This window comes from Amphiprion ocellaris, chromosome 2, assembly GCF_022539595.1.
Source record: "Amphiprion ocellaris isolate individual 3 ecotype Okinawa chromosome 2, ASM2253959v1, whole genome shotgun sequence".
Taxonomy (NCBI): domain Eukaryota; kingdom Metazoa; phylum Chordata; class Actinopteri; family Pomacentridae; genus Amphiprion; species Amphiprion ocellaris.
This window is the reverse complement of record NC_072767.1, coordinates 38,890,618-38,918,477: the sequence shown is the minus strand read 5'-3', so window position 1 is coordinate 38,918,477 and position 27,860 is coordinate 38,890,618. Positions and strand designations below refer to the sequence as shown.

At 40.1% G+C, this 27,860-nt stretch overlaps 1 protein-coding gene across 2 annotated transcripts in view; it reads left to right on the top strand.

The window, feature by feature from the left end:
• Positions 1–27,860, top strand: part of polrmt (polymerase (RNA) mitochondrial (DNA directed)) — a 55,443-nt gene that overhangs the window by 16,921 nt on the left and 10,662 nt on the right. For both annotated transcript variants that reach the window (XR_002746996.3, XM_023285375.3), the window contains exons 9-18: positions 1,174–1,413; positions 3,393–4,178; positions 4,467–4,589; positions 6,765–6,887; positions 8,000–8,179; positions 9,234–9,320; positions 11,159–11,272; positions 21,576–21,628; positions 26,120–26,218; positions 26,643–26,715. Coding sequence is in view for 1 of the 2 variants with exons in the window: in XM_023285375.3 (XP_023141143.2) it covers positions 1,174–1,413; positions 3,393–4,178; positions 4,467–4,589; positions 6,765–6,887; positions 8,000–8,179; positions 9,234–9,320; positions 11,159–11,272; positions 21,576–21,628; positions 26,120–26,218; positions 26,643–26,715 (1,878 nt within the window). In the remaining variant the exon portion in view is untranslated. The remainder of the gene's footprint in view (positions 1–1,173; positions 1,414–3,392; positions 4,179–4,466; positions 4,590–6,764; positions 6,888–7,999; positions 8,180–9,233; positions 9,321–11,158; positions 11,273–21,575; positions 21,629–26,119; positions 26,219–26,642; positions 26,716–27,860) is intronic.

The window sequence follows — 27,860 nt, the reverse complement described above, 5'->3', positions numbered from 1 at the left end:
TTTCCTGGAAGCCAAACTCAATGACTCAGTTGTTTCACTCTAAAGTCTAAAATATTATGCTGTCATGAAGCTGAATGTTTTAGTCACAGCATCATTGTTCTGTATCTAATTGAACAATAAACTTTGTTGGCGACCTTGTTCTCCAGCTCATTGACATGTCATTGAGTCCTTTTTTGTAGAATGAAGGACTGCATTTTCTCAGTGGGATTTTATAGTCAGTATCACTGACTCAGTGTTTTGATGGTTCCGGTACACGAGGGGAAAACGCTCATGTCATCAACACTGTAATGAGCAAGAGCTCATTATGCTCAGCAGTTAGATCAGAAGTTAGTTAAGGTGTTTGTTTTATGCAGTGTATTTATATGCAGCCTTTGTAGTTATAATTATGCCAGTTATAATGTTTTTCCATGTTATTATGACAGCTGGTGTTAGTTTGAGGTCTCACTGACTTGTCCAAGTTCTCACTTTACATATTTATATTTTCATGCATCCGGTTAGAAGCTTAACATCATAAAAATTTGACAAAACTGCCCATCACTTCAGGTCAGTTTTATGTATAGCGATTCATTTCACACTCATTGAATTAAAAAATAAAATCAAAGCAATTATGGCTTAAAGGACCTATTCAGAAATGGAATTTAGTATTCATGATTATGTTTTCATTAGTGTATAATCAACTGTAACTATGAAACATTGTGTTTTCCTAATCTTATAATAAGCCATTCATATCCGCATATAGAGCAGATGGTCTTCCATGGACGCTGCCATGTTGGACTAACAGGTTTCTACAGTAGCCCAGGATGGACAAGCCAAACACTGGCTAGCAACAGGACTTTTTTTGTTTATCAAAGTGATCGCCGCCGTAGATTTCTCTTACATATTTGGACCGGGAAGGATGATTCAGTTGGCTGCACTTTACAACCTCACTGCTAGATGCCACAAAATCCTTCACACTGGTCCTTTATTGCCAATAATATTAACAAGATTACTTCGTCCTCAATCAGAAAATGTTTTTTTTGAGAGATTTTAGGGTTTCTAACAGATGTCTTATAAATACTGTAGCTTGTTTTGATGGGTGTTGCCTTGTAATGTCATTGTTTTTTTTTTAACATATTAATGTAATGGTACTCTGTTCTTAAATTAAACAACCCACCTTCTTTCTTCTCCCTCTAGGTGTACGATGTCCTTCCCAGGGAGCACTGGGTTAAGCTGGAGATGAAGCAGAGTTCGGGACCCTCGCTGCAGGGAGGCGAGACAAGCTGGCCGTACCTAGTAACTCTGGAACTGGGCACTTACTTGGTGGATTTGATGGTTAAGAACCTCAAAATTAACAGTGACATCTTGAATCCAGCCTATAGCAAGAAACTTATCCCCATCCTCTACCACATGTACACCTTTCGCAGCACCCGACAGGTATAGTGGATGAAGAAGTCTTTGTGCTCACTTGGTCTGTTCTGCTGGGGCGTTACAGAATGGTTAGATAACCTGCAGCTGGCTGTGATTCAGCCAAAAACTTTCTTACCCAAAAAGCCAGTGCAGATTCTTGCCTATACAGGAACATTAACACAGCTCCTGTACATCCTTTGGCTCCTTTAGCTGCTCTTATAAAACCATTCAGAATCAGATCTGAGGGAATTCAAATACCTTTGATGACCTGGTAACAGGATTTCTGAGCATTAACCCAAACCAAAAGACATCCTTTCAACTGAGATTTATGTGGAGAAAAAATGGTCAAGGATTAGAGTTGAAGGGATCTCCTTGAAAGTGACATTAAAAAATGTATTCAAAAGGACTAAGAATACAAAAAAGGAACCAAACTGCTCATTATTGGAATGCTTCAATCGAGTCATACTCATTTTAGCTTTTTAATAATTACGTACAATTAGTCTGATTAAAGGATTGACTAAGTAAAGTTTAAGAAGTTTCACAGCTGGTCTTTGGTTAATGAGGAAGAAACCATAAAGGAGCAGAAACAAAGAAAGTACCTTAAAACATTTGACCTTCACTTTAGACAAGAAGCCTCTTCTAAAGCCGGTTACCTTGAACACTTGAGCACCCTCCTATCCAGTGTGAAGCTCCAAAGAGTGTGATTTATAAAACCATTTCCCCACAGTGTGAATTGGCAGAGGGAACATTTGAGCAAGATGAATAGGTTGGAGGCTAATCCCTTTTTTAGTGTCCCCTTAATTGGCTCGCTGATTTACTGCCATGGGACCCTGCAGGAGGGTGAGGCGACTGTCAGGGGATAAAGAGCAGAAAGACAGAGAAAATTGTGTTGCTTTTTTTTGTTTTTTTTTAGACTTGATGCACTTTGACACTGGGTTGTACTGCAGCAGAATTTTATTCTTGTGTAATTTTCTATCTTTTTTTCATCCTCTTTCTACTTTCTTTTCTCTGTTGCTTCCTTTGCTTTTTTTCTTCTGCTTTCCGTGGAGGTTAGCCCATCAGGGGAGCATGCTAATGATTTTACAGCTCAGCATGAAGGTCTGACTCATTCAAGCAATGCTGAGGTGTTTCTGTCAGATTACCATTATTATTTTTCTTTCCTGTCAACAAGTGATGATCTTTATGTCCAGTCCAAATGCTTCAAGTATGTTGAGATAAAACTAGAAGACAATAGACCTTTAGCATCAAAGCCCCTGGCCTGGAACAAAAGAGTTTTACATAATCAGATCAGAATCAAGTCAAGAAAGGTGTTACTACAGATTAAATTCAATGTGGAATATCCAGTATGTAAGCAACATTTCAGTGACTGCATTTAAGGTAATGAAAATGAGACAAACATGTTAGATTTTAAAGGTTTTCAAGGTTTTTGAAGCTACAAAGATAGAGATAAGTAGGTAAATAGATGCTTTATTCATCCTCTTGGGGACATTTAAGGTATCCAGAAGTTCACATATATAACATGTAAGAAAAATCATGAAAATTAGGTCCAAATAGTCTTGGTAGAAGACCCAAGTTAAGGTGCAAGACGAAACAGATGATGCTGATACAATAATAGTAAAAAAAATAAATTCAGTGGTTCTGCATAAAGAAATGTGGGTTCAGACTTTACATTCATCAGTGCAGGTTGCATTGGGTGAGAATAAGAAAACAATAGGAAGAAAATAGGTGATATGTGGTTTTATAGAATAAAAAAGAGAAAGTTGCCTGCCTTTTGTGAATGTCAGTAATATTTACTGATGATTAGTTGTATGAATAAAGAAATTACATCATTTGAGAGTTTTTATCTTCGTTATTTGGATTTCTAAGAGATGTATTCCGATTAGAAGTTGTTAATTGTGCTAAACATATCAGTTGTCATTTAAATTTGAGTAAAACAGATGCCTGAAATTGCATTGTTGCTGTTTTATGGTTTCTAAGTGGTTTTCTGATGATGTTTTACCCACCAGATTGGTTTCATCAAGCCTCACCCCATCCTGACTCAGATGCAGCAGGACGCCATGGAGACCAAGCTGACATTTGACTCCTATGTGATGCCGATGCTGTGCCCTCCTGTTCCCTGGACCTCAGTCAAGTTTGGAGCCTACGTGCTCTCACCAGCCAAACTGATGCGCACGGTGGACGGTGCCACCCAACACGAGCAGCTATTGGAGGAGTGCGAGAACCTTTCCGCAGTCTTGGACTCGCTTAACCAGTTAGGTAACTGCGCCTGGAGGATCAACAAACCTTTGTTGGATATTATTATCTCAATCTTTAATGATCGTGGCAGTGATAAGCTAGACATCCCTCCTCCTTTGTCAGAGGCCCCCAAAATTCCCCACTTCAACCCTCATGATCCCACTTACACAGCTAGCGAGAAGGCTCACATGAAAAAAGAGGTGATCATTGCCAAGAAGAAATGCAGTGAGATGCACAGCCTGCGTATGGACGCTCTCTATAAACTCTCCATCGCTCACCACATGAGGGATGAGATCTTCTGGTTCCCTCACAACATGGACTTTAGGGGCCGGACCTACCCATGTCCTCCGTACTTTAATCACCTGGGAAGTGATGTGACACGGGCCATCCTTGTGTTTGCAGAGGGGAAGCCTCTTGGTCTCAAGGGCCTGGACTGGCTAAAGATCCATTTAGTAAATCTGACAGGGTTAAAGAAGAGGAGCTCACTCCAGGGACGACTGGAGTACGCCAACACTATTATGGAGGACATACTGGACTCTGCAGACAACCCTCTAAATGTCAGTCTATCTTTTGTTTTCTTTGCTGTTCACTCATTACATAGTTCACTTAGCTTTTTCTGTTGTTACTTCCTAGGCGTGAAGTATTCACATTTATCAGCAATAAAAACAGCGATTTTCAACTCCTGAATTATGCAGATTAGTTTATTAGTCATCTCTCTCACAATAGGTGAACAATTAGTTTAATCAGTGACAAAGTGTAAAAAAAAAATAACCTGAAAATCAAAATGTGAACAAGCTTTTTTTTTGTGAGTGTTTGTAGTTGTACTTGTTTTTGTCTTTTTTCAGGGTAAGAAGTGGTGGATGAATGCAGATGAGCCTTGGCAGGCTTTGGCTTGCTGCATGGAGATCGCCAATGCCGTGAGGTCGCCTGATCCAACACAGTTTGTCTCTCATTTTCCTGTTCACCAGGTACCGTAAAACAAAGAATGGTCTGTCTGTTTAAAAACACGTCTCCTGCCAGTGTGATAATACAACTGTTAAAGGTAGCGTCGGTGATACTAATCCCTAATCCAACAAACGTTTTGTTATATTCAGTGATTATCTCTTGACGGTCTGCTAGCTGCCTGTTCTGTGGATGTGCTGAGATAAAATCCAGTGTTTGTAAACAGCTCTGGCTCTGTAAATGGACAACAAACACACTGATCCACACAAGTCTGTTCCGTAATTTTCTCCTGTGCATGCTAGTGCTCAGCAGTACAGTAAATCTGTCAAATGCATACTATTAAAATGCACTACTTAAATATCAATCTTTCTCCAGAATCACATACTCTGCCTGAAAATCAAAAATGTCAAAGGATTTTTTATTTTAACTCAAGTGAAACAAGAATGAAAAACACATATTTAGGGTAGATTTTCTTTAGGAATTCACTCCTCTGCATAGATTAGTTTTATAGCCTTCTAGAAATAAGGTGTGCCATTCCCTCATGTTTTATAGTGCTATTTTAGAGGGCAAATCAAAGTTAACAAGCCGAGACCTCTCCAGCCATCTGGGACCGTTTTGTGTTATCTGCCATAAACTTGTAGCGCTTATCGTACAGACCAGACGACATCTTGACATATCCTGCCCCGAGATCTGACATTCAAGCCTCTGGTTTTTCTTACGCACACCAAAGCAGCAGGAAAATCATACAAATTGGTGTCATTGTAGGCGACATACTATTTTTACAAAAGTATATATCTCAACTGTGCAGCCTTTCACTTGTTGGGAGTTCCATATTTTACACATCTTAAACTTAGTATGTGACTTGTGTTATTTACTTGAGTGAAGTCACCCATACAAGTCTGCACCTTAGGTTGTTTTAGGAATATTCTTATAATGCAGCTTTTATTTGGCACTTAAGAAAGCACATTTTTAATAATTTCTTTCAGCGGTAAATCTTAATTTTACTAAGCATTATTGAAAATTGCCTTTACAAATCATTCCCATTAAAATGCAAGTAATGCAAGTGACAGCAATTTGCCTCGAGCACACTCATGAGAGTAAAAGAAAAGGCAAAGCATTAGACAAAAATCTGTTTCATACAACAATGTGGGATTACACAACAGCATTTGTTTAGCTGACAAAAATGCAGTGTAATCAGTGTGGCTAAAAGTATTTAGAGCCTCCTCCTAGCAGATGTTTTGAAATGGCAATAGCTCCGAGCGTTTCACTTAGCACGGCTCTGAACTCCAACAGAACCACTCAGGGACTGTACATGAAAATCAGCCTTTTGGCAAAATTTGACACGTTTACATCAGCTTGATGAAAACTAATGTGCACTGTTCCTGATGGGTAAATAAATAAAGTGCAGAAAAAATGTGAAGTGACAGCAGGAGTCGATTTGCGTAAAAGTTTGTAATTGCAGTTGCAGAGCTAAACATGGGCCCACCGTCCTCTTCACAGATGTGAAAGCGATATCCTGAATATAGGGGTCACGTTAAGGGACTTTCAGGTCAGAGGTCATATTCTAATTTAATAGTGAACATTCTGTTTATGTTACAGCAAAACCTAACAATTTTAGGCTTTTTGATATTTCTTTGCATATTGAACACAGAAACATTGCTAATATCCAAATATCATTATTTTTAAGATGTTACCAGTTACCTTCAAATCAGTCTGAAAAACAGGTATAAAATCATTTAATTGTTTACATTTTTAGTTCCTTTCCTCAGTCTGATTCCAAAGCTAAACCAGATATTGCTTTGAGTGATTCATTTAAGTCATTATTCTGGTAAATGGTTTGATAGTCCAGCATTATACACAAAATCCCCTCTGTAGCTTTAAGACATGACACGACATGATGCTGTTACAGTATGAACAGCCTTAACTGGATCTTTTTTCTCATCTGCTGAACCATTGTTTATGTGATTCATCTTGCCTTTTCTCCCTTTTTATTTTCTATGTCTTCATGTCAGTTTCCTTGTTGTTCTTGTACTTTGTTAGAATCATTTATTCATAGGGAGACAGGTTCATCCTAAGCCCTTCTCCCCGTGCTGACCTCTCCCAATCTGTGTTGAACTTTGTAATTCTTTCTCCCTCTCTGCTCTGTTCTCCTTCACAGCACTGCTTTAATGTTTTCCCTCCTCTCTCCACCTCTCTTCCAGGACGGCTCCTGTAATGGTCTCCAGCACTACGCTGCTCTAGGCAGAGATGTTATTGGTGCCACATCGGTCAACCTCATGCCCTGTGATGTGCCTCAGGATGTGTACAGCGGCGTAGCACAGCAGGTCAGCACCAAAGGGAGATATATATATATATATATATATATATATATATATATATATATTTATATATATATCTCATTCCCTGTACTCTTCTTTAAACTTCATCACCACAACTGAACTGTGTTAGATTTCATTTGCAAAGCACGTTGCACCCGCTCAGCTGTTAATATTCAGATGACTCACTGGATCCCAAAGTGAGTGACAGGCTGAGCACTGAGAATATACTTTAAGTTTCTCAGTTTAGGTCTTGCATTTAAAAAGTGCTTAGTTCCCCGTGCTTTGCATAGAAGTGCAGAGAAGGGAGACAGTTTCTCATATTCAAAGGCTCAAAGGGTAAGTGTGCATACAATGCTATCAAAGGACCCAGCTTGCTGTGAACCTGCAAGCTTTTAGGCAGAAAGGGTTTGAAGCTAATTGCAATGTACTGACATTTCAGTACAGTATCAGAGCGCGCCAAGGAAAAAAAACGTCTGTTCCAGTCCTTCCAAGGGCAGCGACTGCAATTGCAAAGTATATCGTGTAGTTGTGAGTGATTGCTGCAGGACACTATCTCACTGTCATACGCTTACCTCTGGGCATTGCACTTAGTGTCAGATGATACTGTAGATGATATCAGGCTTGTGAAATGGCAACTACCTGGACAAATAAATCTTGTTTACTCACAAGGGTAAAGCTGTACAATAGGTAACAGTGGAAATGGCCATAATATTTGAGACTGAGTTTCAGTTAGAGATGCAGTGAGTAGCTGATCTCTTGAAAAATCACAGTTTTCTCCCTGTTGCTTCTCAACTGTAACATTTTTTTTTTATTTATTTAAAAGCAGTTTGAGTAACTGGTCACACAAAATTTGACTTTTCAGGTCACTTTGGCTTTTAGAAAACACTTGATGAACATTTTCAGTGTTTTCTGACATTTAAAGACCACACAGTTTAACTGGTTACTCAAGAAAATAATTGGGGGATTGACTGTTAATGAAAATGATCGTTAATTGTAAGCACAGTGAAAGTATTCATGCTCAGATTATATGTATTTAGATTCGTGGACAAGCTTTAAATATCCTTCAAATGCACTTGCACTTGCACATCTTAACCTGCAAACCTGCTCACATGTTTCAGGTGGAGGAGTTTCGAGCTCGCGATGCACAGAACGGCCTGAAGATCGCCCAGGTGCTGGAGGGCTTCATCAGCAGGAAGGTGGTCAAACAGACGGTGATGACGGTTGTGTACGGGGTCACACGCTATGGAGGACGTCTCCAGATAGAGAAAAGACTGAAGGAGATTGATGAGTTCCCCAAGGTACAGCATGGTGGAGGGTGGTGGTAGTGAGCGAGGGAGTTTCCTCACACAGCATCATTTTATTTTTAGGCTGTTATGACAGAGTGGCCCCATAACACAGGATCTCCTCTATATAGGGTCCTTCTCATACCATCATCTCAAGCTATACAGTACACATGCATTAAGTTCAGATGGTCTTTTATGGACTCTAATGAAGTAGAAGATTGTCTCTGCTGGGGTCTGTCCTCCTTTTGTATTACTGCTCCATTTAAAGGCATTTATCACACAGTTGACAGTGCGATCTCCTCAGATTTTCTTCAGAAACCAGAGGGATTTCAGTAACTTTGACCTCGACATGAAGTCACACAGTCTCTTAGTGAACTGCATGGACCAAATGCTTTTTTTGTTTATTTTAGTGAGGCTTATTCACAATCACATTACAGAGAAGAGAGAGGCTAAGAATGCAGTCTAACAATAGATATAGTGTATTTGATATCCGGTGTCGAGCCACTATGAATCTATTTTTAGTTCAAAACCATTGCACTTTGAATTGGTTGGATGTAAATGGTTCTTTCATGGACACAATCTGTTGAGTGACACTATTGCAGGAGGATTCTAATCTTACAGCACAGTAGTGTTTATTGTCTGTCCCGTAGCTATAAAAGTCCTTGCAGTAGTTGGAGTTAATCTCGTTGTCTGGATAGATGGGATCAACATGATCCTACTGACATTGTATCTACCATCTCACAGCTGAAGGACTGTGCTAAATGACGTCTGCGTATTGTCGCTAATTGTTTAAACATTGAATTAGGGAGGAGTGTGATTGTGACTGATCACAGGGAGGATAGATCGAAAGGATGAGGCAGCTCCTCTTGAGAGGGAGATCTTATCACTGTCAGGATATGAGAAATATACCACTCACAATCCTGCAATTTACATCACTTACTTGCATTCTCTATGTAACCACAGTAATAACACTCATGTGAGATTATGCAAATCATAGCTCTAATTTGGGAATTGATCAAGGTAAATAAATACAATAAATACAAAAGCAAAATGTGTCTTCCGTTTCCAGGATCATGTGTGGGATGCATCCCATTACCTGGTGCGTCTGGTGTTCAGTGGCTTGAAGGAGATGTTTACAGGCACCAGAGAGATTCAGGTGAGTTCACAGACGTACAAAAAAGGCCAATACAAACATAGAATTGGCTCATGCAATAAATTCCCACCAGTATCAACTCCTGTCTGTCACAAATTCCAAAACACCAGCACCATTAAGAGGAAATTCTAATTAGCGATCTTATTTTCATAAAAAAACATTCACTTTTTCCTCTGGTTCCACACATTTTACAAATAAGCACACGTTTATAAAAATACAACATGTAATCACAAATAATGTAATCAAAAACTGTTTTTTCAGTGTTTATGATAAGACTTGTTTTAGAAGTGTTTACATGTTATTTTCTAATCATTTCTGTAAATATTTCCCAAAAGAAAAAAGTATGTAATTTGATTATCATTTGGGTGTAAAAGGTCAGTGAAACCACTTACAGTTAATTGTGCAATCTCAAGAGTTTTAATCAGTGAACAGCAAACACACAGTACCACATATATAATGAAAAGTCTTTCCAGTAATTGATGAGTGGTTTCTTTCATTTAAACTAAACTTTAAAAAAAAAAAAAAAAAAAAGTCTTAAAATCAGCTGCTGCTCGCCAACACAAATACACTTGTTATGTACAATAACATTAAACAGCAGAGCTTCTGTCAAAATTGCAGACTTGTAGACTGTTTTCCTCCTACTGACTGACTGCTCCATACAGGATATTTTGTATTTTTATTAATGACTAGTTTACTTTGTTGTTGCCCCAGCAACGGCACCCATTCATCACACAGACTCCATTTATAGATTGAGGACGTGCACCTGGTAGGGAATTGCATGTTATCTCCACCAGGCAAAGAGCTAATAGAACCACGATCACACATTGCTGCTGTGTCTGTGTCCTTTGGGGAAGGTGCAGGGATGCCCCAGTCTGAGATGAAAAATCCTTTCCCATCATGCCTTGGTGCCAACCTGATGCTTTTCTGTGTGTGTGTGTGTGTGTGTGCACACCTGCTGCTTTTATATAGGTCATATCTTCACACATTTTATAGGAAGGAGTTGATGTATGAGTGAGAAAGAGGAAGCTGATAAATCATCCCCGACCTCTCCTACATTTTCTGTACATTTCACATCAGTTCTGTCAACACTGCTACTCTTCTCTTCACACTCTTCAGTCTCCCTGTCTGCTCACCTCTATCAGTCTGTTGACTGATCAGCCAATCCCCAAAATATCTACCCAGCTGGTTAATGTCTTACTCCTGTTTCTTTGCTTTCATGCTATCTTCGTTTCCTCATGCTGTAGAATACAGGAAGGGAGGTGATGATGAATGGAACAGCTTTGGGTCAGACTGCTGCCTCCAGTTGCTAGGAAATATTTATCTTTCCTCCAGCTCCGTATGTGTGTATATGTGTGAGGAGACACTTGTGGGACATTAATAGGGCTTCCATTCTTGGAGATAAACTGTGCCAGACACTTATGCAAACAGCACAGATGCAATTTTTAGAGTAAGCAGCAACAACTCTTCACCTGCTCCACAGGAAGTCTGCCACAATTGTTGCAAGCTCTTTAGGTAGAGCAGCAGAAGTAGAGCTTCGATGTGTTGATGCTGTAGGCAGTGAAAGTTCCTATTTTCTGTCTGGTCTTCCAAATGCACCACAGTATTTTTATAATTCTAACGTGATTCATTAAATCTTGATCTGGGTGGAATGTGAAAACTTTGTTGAACCTGCTGAATGTCCACGTACACATATTTGCACAAGAACGCAAACATACAACATGCTCCCACAACAAACAGGCAGATATTTGCACTCTTGATTGATGCAGCGCTGTGAATATTTTCTGAGTTTGCTCATCAGTGTGTGACCTCGCTTTACCTCTGCTGGCATCCGTCTGTTGCAGGACTGGCTGACAGAGAGCGCCAGGCTCATCTCCAAGTCTGGCCACACTGTGGAGTGGGTGACACCCCTGGGTTTACCCATCATTCAGCCCTACCATCGCACACGCAGCCAAGTGGTAAGTCTCACCTTAAGACATGTGTGGGGGTTCTTTGCTATCATCTCCAAGTGAAGTCATAACAACTTCTCTCTGCAGAGCTTTCATGTAATTTTCGTGCAAAGCTCAAAAAGGGTTTTCCAAGAAGCTAAAGTGTTGGTATTATTTCTGTAGCCTAAATAGGTATTGGTGTTAGAATTAATCAGAATAAGAAGGACTTTAATCAGTGTTTTACTCTGTGATCACGTTTCTCTTCATACTACTGTTCTTTCCATATACATGACAGACAGCTTAGCCAATTAAAGGCGAGTCTGCATTTCTCTATATTTTCTGGAATTCACTAGCTGACCTTTCTCTTGGTCTCTTCTTCTGTCTTCGCCTACTTGTCTCGCTCCTCTTCATGCTTTGTCTCAACTTTCACAGCTTTCTCAATACGTCCACAACTGACCTTTTCACAGCAGACACTGTATACACTTTTTGACTCACATGTATAAGTACAAACAGTATTCATTAATCTCTCCATTGACACAAGAACCAATAATAGAAACCGTCTTTGTGCTGGTCTACTGCTGGTACAGTATAGTATACAGTATTGTATTTTTGTTCTGATACTTCCATGAAGTGGTACGATGCCTTAGGTCATCATTCCAACTATAACTGTCATTCCACAGTGTGATTTCCACACATTGAATTTCAATGATATTTCCAGTGAACCTGATAATAAATCAGGGCAGCTGGTTAGTCATGTCTTTAGAATAGGCTAGTGCACACATGTGACCAGAATGAATACTTGCACACGGTTACAGTCCAGATTATAAGTATTGAAGCTTTTTTCTGTTGTTGAGGTTCTGTTTTCTTTTGCACATTCAATTTAAAGTAAAAACTGAAAATGATGACATAAAAATCTATTACCTCTAATGTCTTTCTAATAGATTATGATCTTTTTCACTTCTATGGTTACCTCTTTAATTTCATTAATTTTGAGATAGTTGACATCAACTGATTACCAGCTCATGAAACCAGGAAACAAAATATCTGAAGTTGACTGGAAGCTGTGCTGGTGTGTTAATAGATCAAGGATATGTCACAGTCTGGAATTATCTGCTGTACAGAGGATTTAGTGTTACTAGATTAGCTAAAATGAATCCATTAACAGCAGCACAATGCAGTGTACTGGCAAGCGCAAGTTTCACAATACCCTGATTCCTTAACAGGAGATTTTGTTATCTGCTGTTACATAAATTCACTAAAACTTAATGTTTTTTTCTTTTCTTTCTACAAAGTTTAATATTTTCATTACCAGTGGATATTTGTTAGTTAGTATATTTTTGAGTGCAGATCTGCTTCAGCAAACTGAGACATTGCAGACAAATTCAAGGTTATGCTGATTTCAAGGAAGCTATTTTGTGTCTCATTTGTTTTTATTACAACAATCAGGCAAAATATTATGACCACCTGCCTAATATTGTGTTGGACTCCCTTTATGCTGCTAAAACTCCTCTGACCCAGTGGGGTATGGACACAGGACCTCTAGGATGTCCTGGTGGCAGTGAATCCTGTGGGTTGCAGGGTGGGACCTACCTACATCAGGCTTATCAGCCACTGGTCGCCCTGCTCTAAAAAAACCATACTTATTGGCCACTAATCAATAGACATCTCCACTGCAATCTAAATGATGACTCTCAGTCAACTCTGAGCCATATAGGCACTCTTTCTCTTCCAGTGTGGGCACTATGTGGTAAAACAGCTGTGTCTTCCACATAGTTATTTTTATATTTGTAAGTGTATTGTGTTATAAATGAGCATTAAGACTTTGCACTTTAAAGTAGAATCACTTATTTTATGTTAACGTGAATGTGCTGAAGCAAAGAGTCTGTAAATGTGTAACTGTGCAAATACTTGCAGTCTGAACTGTGTAAAAGCATTAAAAACGGCCTAATATGTGTCATCTTGGAAGAGGCTGGAAATCTTGCTATAATTCAGAGTTTTTGTCCTCTGAAAGCTTGCTATGGTCCTTACACAGGCAACCCACGAATTCTACTTCACTCATTGCAAGGTGCAATAAGAATTTACTTGAATTAGTGCATTGCCAGTGTGTCTGAAACATGATGATTTTGCATGCTATTTAATCAGGCATTTTTAACAAATGGATAGTTGGCAATGGTTCTTCTTGGCTTTGATTTGAAAATGGCTAACAAGCATTGTGGCGAGGCTTCAGGATTTGTAACTGGGGAAAAAAACTGACTCTTCTAAATGTGGGCCTTTAAATGACTGGAAAGCTGATGGTGTATTGTGATTGCTGTGAGTGGTCCAACTTTAATGGAGCTCAACAACATGATCAGAGTTGTCCGTCACTATGGAGATCCTGAGAGTAACACGTCTTAGTGATAACATGTCTGTGTGCCAGCACGTCTGCAGATAATGCGACTCAGTGTGTGTATGTGAACATAAATAGAAAATAACTACCGGTATGTGTCTGATTACATAAAATACACTTTGGCCTCTACTATTCTTAATTTCATTAATGAAATAGAAGGTGGAGACAGACATGTAGCATATGCCAAGCACAATCACACAGCGAGCTCACAGGCTGGCTCAGCATGCTGCCTGCTCTTTTAGTATGACATCAAACATAAGGTTGGCTTAGAGGGGGAGTGACACCTCATAAGCAGGTGCAAGAGAGCCAGGGTGACAGATGGCAGGTCCCCCGAGGGTGCATCTCTCTTTCTCTGGTGATGTGGTGGCGTGCGTTCCTCTGATTTGATCTGCTTCTTTTAATGTCCAACAGGGACACAGAAGATGATTAACTTTGCCTTTTTCAAGGCCTAAATCTGAATAAATGAATGAATGAAGTGATACTTTCATGGCTGAATGAGGTTTTAGCTTATGTTTCACAGATAACTTTCTTCATCCCCTGCAATAATTCTCTAATCCAGTTGCATCATTGGGTAACAAAAATGAAACTAACTTGCAGAAAGGTCACCTTTTCCCGGCGTAGCTGGATTACATTCAATCTCCCAGTCTCCTCTCTGCCTCTTAAGTCCAAGGCCACTGGGTTTCTGAGGGTCGTTAGTAATTAGACTCTAGATAGAGTGGAGAGATGAAGTGTGATGCTCGGTAAGAAGCTCAATAAGAGGAGGGAAAGTAGCTACAGTAACATCCCATCAGAATAGTGTGTGCGTGCATGTGTGTGCTTCTTTGTGTTTTCTGTTTGCTGGTGGATTTCAGTGTGCACACAGAGATGGGATACAAATGCTGACCTGAGTAATCAAGGATTTTCCATGGCTGATGGAAGGTGAGGAAATGAGAGTATGATGGAGTAGCTGAACGGAGCATGAACATACATCAGGGAGGCTGCCTAACAGGATTGGGAGATACTAATCGGATCAGAGGTCACTGTGGCTCAGATTCCCTGTTTATTTTTTATTCCCTCTTACAGACAGGGCTACACTGAAATCTCACTCTTGGTGTATCGTGACCCAAGGGAGTCATCAGCTGGATTGGCTGGATTTGACTGGATCTGGGAGTTTATAGCGTGACTAAAAGCTTGTGATCCTAATGTCCTCTACGTGGAAAGAATCAGGTTTCTTTGGGTTTGGAGGGTAGTTGGTGATTCCCTGGAACAGCTGGGCACTGTGAATAATTTCTACTAAGTACAGTACAATACAGGCAAGTACAGTGGATGCTTGTAGCCTAAAGCGATACAAAAATAGTGCACTGTTATTACATAATTAAATTTAATGTGTTACAAGCCCCCGAGAGTTAATACCTTTAAATAAAAGTTTTAAAAACCCTCTTGCCAATCATGGGCAGATTATGAGACAGTTGGCCTCCTGGGCACAGACTTGTGGAAGGGTCCGCACTCCTTACATTAGAAAAAGTCATTGCTATTCATTTAGCATCTCTGTGTGGTGGTCTTGTCTCTATTAAATCCCTTTGAGACATTTTTTCCTCTGCATTATTCTGATGGCAACTGAACTTTTTGGTTTCATGTCTGAATGAGTACCCTGGTAACGTTTCCTATTAACCTCGTGACAGCAGTCTTGCTAGGTTGGACCTTCTGACTTTTCCTGAAATGCTTGCTGTGGCATTACCAGATAGACACACACAAGAGGCATACTTTTAGTCGTGTGAAGTGATTTCGGGAAGAATCTTCACACCAAAATTGGTCAAACAACAGCACAGAGAGCACAAAAGACACAGCTTACATCCAAAAATCACTTTTCTCTCACTTTTTTCTACATCACATCAATTGCAAACTGAAACAGCTGGAACAGCAGCAGTAACGTCATTATTTACTGCTAATGAAATTCTAAAGTATCACATTTTTTCTGCTACAGTTAATCATTTGTTACATAGCAGCTGTCCTCAGGTTGAATTCTGAGCTCCATCACAGCTGTATTTTTATTTTACAGTTTCTAAAGTGGGAGTTACATTGTCATCGCATATGGACAGAATTTCCAGTGTTTGGGAAGTCATAAATAAAGTAGGCTCTTTGTTATTTGGACAGCTTACTAAGCTTGCTATTAGTGTTGAGTGTGTCTTTTGCGGATATGTGCTCTATTATCAATCTATGTCACTTGATATACTGTTCAGTTTTGTGAATATGGCAATCATATCACTCTCTCCATCTGAATGGTGGGTGCCTCTGAATGAAACTCTGAGGAATTTTTACAGAAACTTATGTTGTCACTTTGTGTCGTGGTGGTCTTGCAGATCTTTATTTTTTGTTTTTCAACTGTTGTTGGGAACTCCTTGTGATCTTTGGCTCTCTTTAAGGCCGTTCAGTACCTCTTTGCTGCTATTTTTATCTATCTATCCATATGACTAATGAACCACTCACTCGTGTCAGATTTCTGCTTCTATTTTTTCCTCCTGTGGTGCTATACTTGATGAACAGATGAGCTTCTCAGTCTGTCCCACTTACTCCTCTTTTGTATTGAAGCAGCGTTATAGGAGAGTTCGTGAAAGTCATGAGGCCCGTGCAGTCAGAATGAGTCGGCTTTTCATTCAAATTCTGGAGAACTACATATCTCTAAATGTCGATGTGATGCCCTCCACGCCCGCTTTTGCTTCGGAACAGAGGAGAGCCGTTCCCAGGGGTAGCATGATGTTTCGTTGATCTTGCAGAATCTTGTGGCATTTTGGGGTGAAATAATAAATGCAGTTTGAGTTTCAAGGACACCCCCTGAGAGGCAGAAAAGAAAGTTTTGGAGGAAAGAAGGTCTGGAAAAGGTCAGTGGAAGTGTGGCAACAGTCAGGGCTTTGTGTGACTGTGAGCCTGCAGGTGTGTTCATCCGTCTTCAGCAGGTGAATGGGGAAAGGGAAGAGGTCCAGGTGACCCAGAACGGCAGAGAAAGGCGGAGCGTTTGGTAAAATGCAGAACCGATTCCACTCCAGGAGATGAGGCCTGTGTTATTAACCATCATGTGATGAATAGGGATTCCCTTCTTGGCTTAGATGTGGTTACTGATAGCTGTTACATCCGGGACCATCTGCACTGCAACTCTGAGGTGATTTAGACTACAGGAGCCCATTCCCCACAGACACACAGCAGGACTCAGCAAGGTCTCATTCATCACAGCCCCAGGGTTTCTCTCAGGTCTTGCACATACATCACACACATATACATTAAAACGAACAGGGTTATAGTGTGCAGTAGTGACCTCATTTACAGCATGGCAGTCCATAACTCACATTAGAAGTAGCCTCCATTTTCTTTCACCCCCTTATCACATTTTACGTCATGGCTTCTCCCTTCCCCTCCTTCAAACATGTCCGTTAGGAGAGTGGATGTTAAGAGGGGAAGGACAGATCCTCCTCACAAGTCCCCCTAGAGTCATGATGGATGAGATGGTTGCCATGGCAGAAAGTAATGGGGTTTTACCACACTACGTTTCTCTTCTAAAACCCTTCATTGATAATTGTGTGATTCTGACATTCATCACGCAGCGACCTTCAAGCAATCGACTGAAACCACCCAGCCGAGTAGCTTGATTGACCCCCTGAACTAGATTTGATCCATCCATGTGGACACCTGTCGCTTAATTCTTTTTATATTCATGCTTATTTTTATTCCAACCGCTCGTAATTAAAGAGTTGTCATATAGAAATATTAATTACAGAAAGGTGCAGAATATATTTATGCAACCTTATTATTAGCAAACCATCTGTTGTCTTCTTCAATCACCCTGAGAAGTAGCGGATGTAGAAGATAAGTTAGCAAAACCTACAGTGTAACAATATCTATCTTGGGTAAACTAGATTTCTGGGCTTTTACTGCTTTTATGCAGGTGGTTTTTAGTCGAAAAGTTCATAGGATAGTAATGTTTGTTGGTCATTTTGTTCAGCCAGACTGAAATACCCAAAGAAGGAATGATTGTGTAAACTGATGCTGTTTTCCAGATTTAATTGGTGCCCACATGATGAATTCTCCTTAATTTTCCCCTCATGGCAACTTGCTCTGTTTCTCTTCTGAAATATCTCAACATCTGTTAGATAGACTTTCATAGCTTCTAAACAATATATGCCAAAGATTTTGGTGAGCTAGCACAAAATTGATGTTTTGTTTTTTTTTAATTAAACTATTGGAAGAATTGCCACAAAATGTGTCTTAGCTCATTGATTTTTCTAGACTCGTTGTATTACTGAATTTAAAAAAGGTCTCAAAAAGAGCAGTGACTGATTAAAGTGCTAAGATCCCGTAAAGAAACATCCTTTCCTTGCTCTTTAGAATCTGAATAATAGAAGAGATATTGTGACACCCATGCTGATCATTCACAGCTGTAAGCCTTGCATTCAAGCAAGGCTTATCTGGATGTAATATCTCAAGCAAAGGTTCAGTCACTCTGTCAATATCTCAGTGGACCAATTTCCAAAAATCTTGCCTGATGTCAATATGCCCCAGTTTCTAGCTTTTTAGTCGATGCTGACATTACTAAAATCAATAGCCAGAATCATTGAAAAGCCACAGTCTAATTCTGCTCAAGGGTACATTTTGCCCCTTAAATGAGTAAAAACACCTTTCTGTCAGGGCCCACAAGATATTTCACTCTGACTAAAACATTTACAGCACCCAAGAGGCCTTCCAGTATGAAACATTGGATTCTTGCTTTCCACAAGGTCATTATAGACTCAGGATGAAGCTGAATGGGAGAAGAGTTTCAGAATGACTTCAGAGGTCCTTTCTATCCTCAGTATTCATCCCACAGAGGAGCAAGCAGGATCAAATAAAAGAGTTGCACATCAACACTAAACTCATGGTTATTTAAGGCTCGTAAGGGTGTCAGAATGGGAATGGTCATGCTGTAGTCGCCTGCGCTCCTGTTCGGAAGAGTTATTTGTATTCTGGAGGTTAAAGCAGTTGAATTCAAAGACCCACATCCGGAAACAAATTTGGAAAATCTGTCAGATGTTGCAGTCAGTCTGTTGCAGCACAAAACCCGGCAGCAGCTGGTAGGAGTTGATCCATCTATTTTTCTTCAGCCCATCATACCCCGTGCAAACATGGGGCATGTAAACCCCACACTGAAAGGATCACCACTGAGCCTTCATGCTGCTCAGTATGGATTTATCATTACTGTTATTTGCCTCCACGTAGATGACCTAAAAACCAAGCAAATGGATGCAAATTACTCCTCATGTGATTCCATTAATTATTGGGAACAAACAAACAAACTCAAATACATTTTCTATTCATTCATATAATTGTGGGTTAGGGCTGCACAGTGGCGTAGTGGTTAGCACGTTCGCCTTGCAGCGAGAAGATCCCTGGTTCGCGTCCCGGCTTTCCCGGGATCTTTCTGCATGGAGTTTGCATGTTCTCCCTGTGCATGCGTGGGTTTTCTCCGGGTACTCCGGCTTCCTCCCACAGTCCAAAAATATGCTGAGGTTAATTGATTACTCTAAATTGCCCGTAGGTGTGAATGTGTGAGTGCTTGTTTGTATATATATATGTAGCCCTGCGACAGACTGGCGACCTGTCTAGGGTGTCCCCTGCCTTCGCCTGAGTCAGCTGGGATAGGCTCCAGCACCCCCCCGCGACCCTAGTGAGGATTAAGCGGTGTATAGATAATGGATGGATGGAATTGTGGGTTAATCTTATTCTCAACAATGGTAATGACGTCTAATGACAACAAAACCACTATCATTATTCACAAGTGTTTACAGACATACATTTTAGTGTCAAAGACCTAAATAGAATGGAGCATGTCATGTACAAGGAAAGAAAGTGTGTTCACGCAGACTAACATACTTAGAAGACACTCAGATACATTAGTGTTGGCTCACTGGAAGGTAAACACAATAATGGAATGTACTCACATCGATGAGGACTCGGCTGCCACTCGTATCTCTTTCTTGATAGTAGCCCATCATTCCCACCCAGGCATGGTTCCAGAGGTCAGGGAAACGCTGCCCTGCCACACATGCTTGGCACAGCTGCCTGGATGGACCCTCCAGGCTCAGGAGATTAGAGTGCTAATTTTTCTCTCTATTAGGAACAACTGTCAGTAAAGGCTTGGGTGTTGGTCTTTGAGAGTGTGCAAAGAAAAATGATGGAATGACAGCAGAGCTCTAAAGGATGTGTTTGCCTGATGCCTTCTTGGTGTGCATATACTGGAAATGGGCTTAATATATATGATTCATCTTACCTTTTCCACTTGTGGTGAAGGTTAAGTGGATAATGGTTCTATATAAGCCGCTACATATGCTGTCGCATTGCACTGCTGTAGCATTGACAGATGTACAATGGTTATTATAAAAGGAGTATAAAAATAGATGCAGCGGAACTAATCAACCTTTTTTTCTTACATATTCCAGTGCTACTCACAACACTTGAAATTTGTATGTTTAAAACTGCTGGAGTTGCTCTTTGAAAAATAGCAGAGATTGTGACATTGTTGAGGTAGTAGTTGGTAATTTACTTTCACAAGTGTTCTCATTGCCAGCTCTCCCATTTTAAGTGTTTCCTCAATTAATTAAGTCTAATAGAATCATGAGATTATGAGTGATTGACACCTAAATTAAAGAAGCTGTAATATTACTACTTCATCAACAGCTTGATTTTTTTTAATTTGGAATGCCCCTGTTTGAAGATTTCCTGTTCCTGAGTTGATTAGATTTTATCTTTGGTCCCTCTGTGACTCTCTTTTCCATCTCTTTCTTGTCAGTGGGGAAACTCATACTACCTTCCCTGTTAATGTATGAATGTATAGGTTTGTATAAATAGGTCTGTAGAAGTGTGTCATTGTCAGTGTCAATGCGTGTGAGATAGAGGAGAGAATGTGAAGTGACTGAAATAGTATCTTTGCTTCGTTCGTGCAACGTAAAACCAATTGAGGGAATAGTGGGATCAATTTCAAGTCTTTATTACACTACCTTGTGCACACGAACAGCTGTGGATTGACACAAAGTTGTTGTTATCAGGCCAGAAAGGACAACGTGACATAGTTTTCATCACCTCTCCAAGTCCATGAGTGTCTGCATGGATCTCTCCATATGCAGCTCACAGTCCATGTGGACTGTGCTATAAGGGCAGTAATGTGCATGTACCACATAAATTTCATCATCCTTCTAAGTGTATGAGATTCCTCCATGGGTGTTCTTGTACCACCCAAACTTTGTATCCGCAACCAACTATGTTACAGAGGCAGAACACATAGATGCTGATCTACTGCACATGTATGCAGCAGAGTCATGCAAGTGGACTAGAAAGTAGAGTAATTCCTACGTGGTGTCTGCAACTGTTCCTGTATGCCTCTGCAAGGGAATATTATCAAAGCTTAAACTGTAAACTAAGGACAGTTCAGGTTCAGTTAAGCAGAACGAAAGCACGTATTGGGATTTCTTTAAAAAAAAAAAAAACTATCACGGCTTTATCGAGTGAGGTTTTGTTTACACTTGTGCAGGATGAGATCAGCTTGAAAGATTATTTTATGGTAGATTAAAGAAGTTAATTGAAGCCATTACCTGTGGATTTAGATACTTGTGACTTTAACTAATCAATGATGTAGTTTTCTCTTTCTTAACTTTGTTGAAGTTAAATTCTATTTATATGAAATGAAACTGCTTTTTCATTTCTGAATTGCAGGATATCTGTATGTCTTGCACATAATTTCATGCAATGTTTATCATTTTTGCAATTGTTTTGATCTTAATTATAATCCTATAGTTAAGTTAGTTGGCATGGGGTAATGACAGTGACATTGTCAAACATTTTTTATCTTTGTATGCAGAGCAGCAGACAGTTGTAGTTGTACTTTATGGAGGACCTGATGGAGTTTAAGTTAATAACCGTCTCTTTTTCTTTGTTTTTCCCCTTCAGCTGAAGAGCACCATTCAGCACATAACCCTCCAGATCAACCACGACACCAAACAGTAAGTATTCCTGCAGCTGCCATCTGTTTCTGTCTGCTTCTCCGCTCTCATACTAACACTGAGACACAGCAGATGTTGTGTTGCCACGTTCTTCTCTCGTGGTGCTTATTGACATTTTCAGCTGAAATGTCAGCAGTTAGTCTGGTATTAGTGACCTGGAACAAGGACAGAGAATAGCTGGTGGAGGATTTTTGTGTTTACTGCAGGTAACTTTTTTTGGTTTTTCGGTTTGTAGTCACAAGTTTTCAAAGTGTCGTTTCAGACTGTTTGCCAAGTTAGCTTTCAAAGGTAAATGCATGTAGAATGTGGAACTCTCTTGAGGCAATTAGCTTAGACTTTGAAGAACTTAAGCCACACAAAAGCACTGTCTCCACTGCACATTTTGACTAATTGCCTACTCAAACTCTAAAGTAGCTTTGCATTTTTCATAAAGCAGGAAATGCCATCAGAGGTTTTTTGGAAAGGACTTTGAAAGCATAGTTTTACACTCTCGGTTTCATTTGTAAGTGCAACTTTACTTTGAGAAATTAGTTCAAAAATAAGTTCAAAACACTTTTCATGAAACATCATTTGTACATGTAACATAATAAAAATCATGTAACTGCCATAATCTCTTAATAACTAGGAGAAAATGGGATCATGCAAAGAAAAAAGAAACTCACAGGCCAAAAAAAATCTGAGTCAAGATAAGAACATTAAAGACTGCATGACAGAATTTGTCAAAACTGCAGTACAAAATTCCTTTAATGGGTTAAATTAGAGTTATACAGCAGTCGTTCAGCGTAATTTTGATTAACAGTGAAAAGGCTCCCTGATAAATCACATATCATCACATCCTTGTGTAGCTTGTTAAGTAGAATTCAAACCCTCTGCTGACTGAACAGTGCTAAATGTGCATCTGTTTTACTCCAGTGCAGTTGTGCTTGACAGACAGAGCAGCTAAATGCAGATAAGTTGACCAAATGAGGTTGAGACTTCACATGTGAATGAACTCTACATGTCACATTGAATGATTGTTACATGAATAGCTTTTTTTTTAGATGTATATGACAAAAAGACTTCTTTAAAAAAAAGTGCAGATAGAGCAGATGTGAGTAACAAAAAGAGACAGAATGAGAGACAGCAACAGAGTGAGAGCGCTGGAGACACCGATGACAAGAGACTGACAGCTGTCCTCCTCAGTCTGACATCTACAGTACACCACAGATCCAGCCGTGTGAATATGAAACAGCAGCGAAAGTGGATGGAGGGATGGAGGAAGTCAGGAGTTGAGAGGGAGGAGAGAGAGGGAGAGTCACGCCTGAAACTTCAGATTTGCTGTCAGCAAAAGCATCACAGGCTGACATTCGGAGCCAAACTTGACACAATCGCAATGATTTTCTGTAGCCTTTACTTTTACACTGTGATTAAAGCATCCCAAAAACAAAACCTCTTCCACCGTTGGGGTTTGTAAATGTAGGCAGGAGCCATGGCAGCCTTCAAGAGTTCTTGCTTTTTACTCTCTAGTCTTTTAGAGAAGCGCTGATTATCCAGGCCTCCAAACTGCAGTGGAAAATAGATTAAAGCCCCACGCCAGCTTTTAGCCTCTCTGGTGATATGAAGTGAACCCACAGCCGGCTCATTTGCTCTATAGGGAGCACAGTTAGACTGCAGAGAGCTGTGGTTGGTAACCCTCAGAGTATGGACTGCACACCTTTCCAGTCTGTCAGCTTTATGGAAGGTGACATGTTTGCTTTGTGTGTGTGTGTGTCTATGTGTAGGTGTGAGATGAAGGAACAGGACAAAGAGAAAGATGCTTTTCTCATTCTATACTTGAGGGTGCTTTGCAAATGAATTTTCAAGAATCTTGCTTTTTTTTTCTTGCTTAGCTCGAGCCCAGAACAGCAGAACTAAAAAGCACCGTGATAAAAGTCTGACATGCCCTCGCCCAAAATAAAACGGACAGAAGGAAAACGAGAGTGACAGTGAGGCATGGTGTGTGCCTGCATGTTTGTGTTTTCGCTCTGGGTTTGGCTCCGGCTCTCGCTGCTCTTTCTGTATTCCCATTAGAAGAAGGTTCTGGTCAGTGGCAGCCCAGAGGATTTGAATGGCACAGGCTCAGGCTAATGGGAACGTGGGGGACACAGATTGGCAGGAAGCTTTTCTCACTGCCAGTTCCATCATCAGTAGTAGCAGCATTGCCTTTATGTGACCTTGTGCTATTACTTTTATGTCACTACTATATTTGCACACTCTCATATTGACTATTGTTTTGAAAGCATAGATATGAGGGGTCCCCCAGAGGTCACATAGTACAAAATACATATTGATGTTGAAATCCATCCAAACAGATCTGCATTTTTCAAAGTAGACATTTCGAATTGTCCTAAACAAGGAAAGCACAGGTATGGCTGATAATGTTAATGATGCTGCCATTATATCACCTGTGCTTTTCCTGCAAATATAACAGCATTTTCTTTTATCATTAGTAAAGTCTGTTCTCATTTTCATCTGGGAGATATGTGGAAAATATTTTTTCAAGTTCTAGTCCTGTGCTCCCCTGATAAAGAAATAATTGGACATTTTGGTTGCTGTTTGCTTTCTGAAAACAGTTAAATGTTAAGATTAAGACCACTTTCATTTCTCTTTAGTTAACCTGAAACTAGTGCCAGCAGCGGATTAGCTTAGACTAGCACAAAGACTGCTGGTTAGCCTGGTTCGTCACATTTTATCTGGTTTGTTTAATTGGTACAAAACCAAAGTGTAATATACCATTTCTTGACATGTCAAAGTCATCTAAAACTTGGGGCTCGTGCAAGTACACTCATCCAATCAAATGTGATTTTGCAGAATAAGCTAACCACGGCCACACATGACAAAACCAGAGCCTGAATAATGAGTGATTTTTGGGACCAATTCCAATATATGCATATCTGCTGATGAACAACAACTACACACGTGGACAAAATTGTTGGTACCTCGGTTAATTAAAGAAAAACCCACAGTGGTCACAGAAAAGATTTGAATCTGACAAAAGTAATAATAAATAAAAATTCTATGAAAATTAGCCAATGAAAATCAGGCATTGCTTTTGAACCATGGTTTAACAGAATTATTTTAAAAAATAAACTCATGAAACAGACCTGGACAAAAATGATGATAGGCCTAGAAAAGACTGAAAATAATGTGACCATAGGGACATGTTCAATCAAGGTGTGTCCTCTAATTAGCATCACAGGTAACTTGCCTGATTACTACAAACTTGTAATCAGGCAAGGTGGGGGTCGGTGTGGAGGTCCCCAACCAGCCGGGCCAAGGAGGACCCGTGGACAGCACCCCCAGCAGCAGGCCGGATACAGCCCCTAGTGTGGAGGACCCCCCTGAGAAATAAAAGCTGAGAAATTATTTTTTCCACAATGGGCAATACCTGTGTCATTTCTAATCAAAAAAAAAAAAATAAACTTGCTGGTTGAAAAAATGTAACTTTGCTGAGGGTATGAAGAATTTTGAGCTTGACTGTGTGATGACATTTTTTCTAAATTAGCATCTTCTGATTAAAGAGGAATTTTCTCATTAGAGCCTGTAGGGCTGAGTCATATTTATCGCCAAACACTGTGGGGAAGATTTTCTGATAAAAGATGTCCCTCTGGTGTTGATCATCCACAAGAGTGTGGACAAGCTTCAGGAAGTTTGTCATGCGTCTGCGTTGTTTTGTGTTTTCTAAAAAAGAGGATATTTTCACATCATTCATGTTGGCAAACACATTTTCAAATACTGATATACTGTATATGTGATAGCCCACTGTCAGATGACTGATTTATCAGTAACGAACACATACTTTGGCACGGGAGATCAGGGGTTCAAATCCCAGTCAGGGTGCAGTTGTCCAGTGAAGACCCTTAGAAAAGGTCCTTAGTGCTGCACCACTGACCTACTACGTGTTGTATCTGCTACATGAAATTGTCCGATTGTAACTTTAAAGCAACACAGTCTTATATTTACGTGCCTAACATATTCAATAAAAACAGATTCAAAATTGGTGTTTGAGAAATTTTTAGGATAATTTAAGTGTGGGCGCCTGCTCTGAACACTGCCTAGTAAAACGGTTATAATTGCATTACAGTGTTTTTACTTGTCCTCTATTTTTGCGTACATTATGTATTTATATATTATGTCTGTAAACTCCTACTCATTTGGGCTATATCTGCACATTTGCTGAAATGTTATCACACGTAAAACAGCCTGAACAGCACAGTGTTTTTTATGCTGTGGTTACAAACACGTTCTTTCTTTCACGCTGTGCATAAACGTAAACACAGGTGAATGTATAGGATTTCTAACTGTCTCCATGGGAATTATGAGTATGGTTCATAATGAGGCCGCTTCAGACTTGTGAGATGGTTTTGGCTGAACCTACCCATTATATCAGAAAGCATCAAAGAAAAGAAACCATTACAGGAAGTACAAAGCTGTTTTTTTTATATAGATATATGTTTGTTTTCTGTCTCTCAGGAGTCCAGACACCGTTAAACAGAAGAATGCTTTCCCACCAAACTTCATCCACTCTCTGGACTCCACACACATGATGCTGACTGCTCTCCACTGCTATAGGTAACAGTCATCTCCTATTATATATATTGGCTGTATAGTCATTTTTTCTAAGATAGTAGAAAATATGCTTCTGATATTAACTTTCAAAATATATGCATGACCCCAAAAGGATCTGAGAAAGTACAGTCTCTTATTAGATGCAGTTATCACCTCAGATCGGCCTTGTGCTGTATAATATGTCTTATAATATACCAGAATTGGCCTCTTGACAAGTGTGATAGTTCATGATAGAACTCACACTGGCTTTGAATGAACGTCCGCTGTGGTTTTGATAATAACAGTCCTTGTAACACAGTCCTGTAGACATTCCTTCAATGCCTACCTATTGTTAATAACGCTGTCTATTCCCTCTTTTCTCTTTTTCCTCTTGCTGCACATGAACTCTCGTCACCCATTCGTTCCCTGTCCTCTCTTCACCTCTCAGTGCTGGTCTGACTTTCGTCTCAGTTCACGACTGTTTCTGGACCCACGCCCTCACTGTGGACACCATGAACAAGGTATTTGCATTGCTCTCACCTGTCTAGGTTCCTCCATTGTCCTTCATCCTTATCATCCATTCCCAGCTGTTTCTGTTCCTTCTGATTGCGTGTCAGTCCGGTGTTGTCCTCAATTTGCTGTTATTAATTGAAGCCAAAGGTGGTGCAAGCATTTTAATTCTTCTGGCTCTCTGTTGACTTTATATTAAGGTTTCTATATTAGCTGTAACAGATAATACACTTTGAATGTACTGTAAATTAGTTGTCGTTCTTTTACAGCAAATGCAGGGGCAAAACTATACAGTACTGCATCGATGACAAGTTCGTCTGTTACAATAAATGCACCATGATGATAGTAAAGCACACTATATATTGTCACTGCTTCTAACAATTTAAAGGCTCCTGGCTGCAGGTAGCACCACCAGACAGACCCCGTTGTGCTAAATAAACGATTGCCTGCCCCGGCTGGGTGAAACTCGCTTGTCAGGCCCAGACTGAGACAACATAGAATAAAATGGACCAAATTACCATAAAGCCCCAATTTTCTGTAGCTGTAGCTTCAGAGCACAGTCACAGTTTTATGTCTTCACCCTATCTCTGAGGAGTTACAACCAATGAAGCAGTTCCTCTCACTACATTTATTCTCTCGCATATTCGCCGGCTCTTGATGTGTGAGTATACGCCTTCCTCATTACACAGGTAATTGAGCACAGCGGCGGAGGAGAGGTATTAAATATCCTAGTCAACACCTAAGCACATAAAAAAGATCAGTGTTTTAATGGCAAATGAGCCTTTCCTCCATCCTTCATCCACCAATTTTATAAACTGCCCATTACAAAGCGCTGGATCCAATCCCAGAGTGCACTGAGCGAGAGGCGGGGGACACCCTGGACAGCCTTCCACCAGAGATGGGTTTCCGATTCACTGTGAGATTCACACACAAATCAGAATAATGTTGAGATTATGAGGAAACCGGCCTAAGCTGCATAAATCATAAAAGCAATGCACAGAAAATGTTCAATATCCGAGAAGGACACCTCCCTGATAGAGGAGAGCTGTGGATTTTAACAAGATGATGAGTGGTTTTGTACAGAATGAGATGAAGAGGTCTGTTTTAAGGAAAGATGGTTCACAAGTGTACTGTGTGTTTATGACTCTTCAACCCT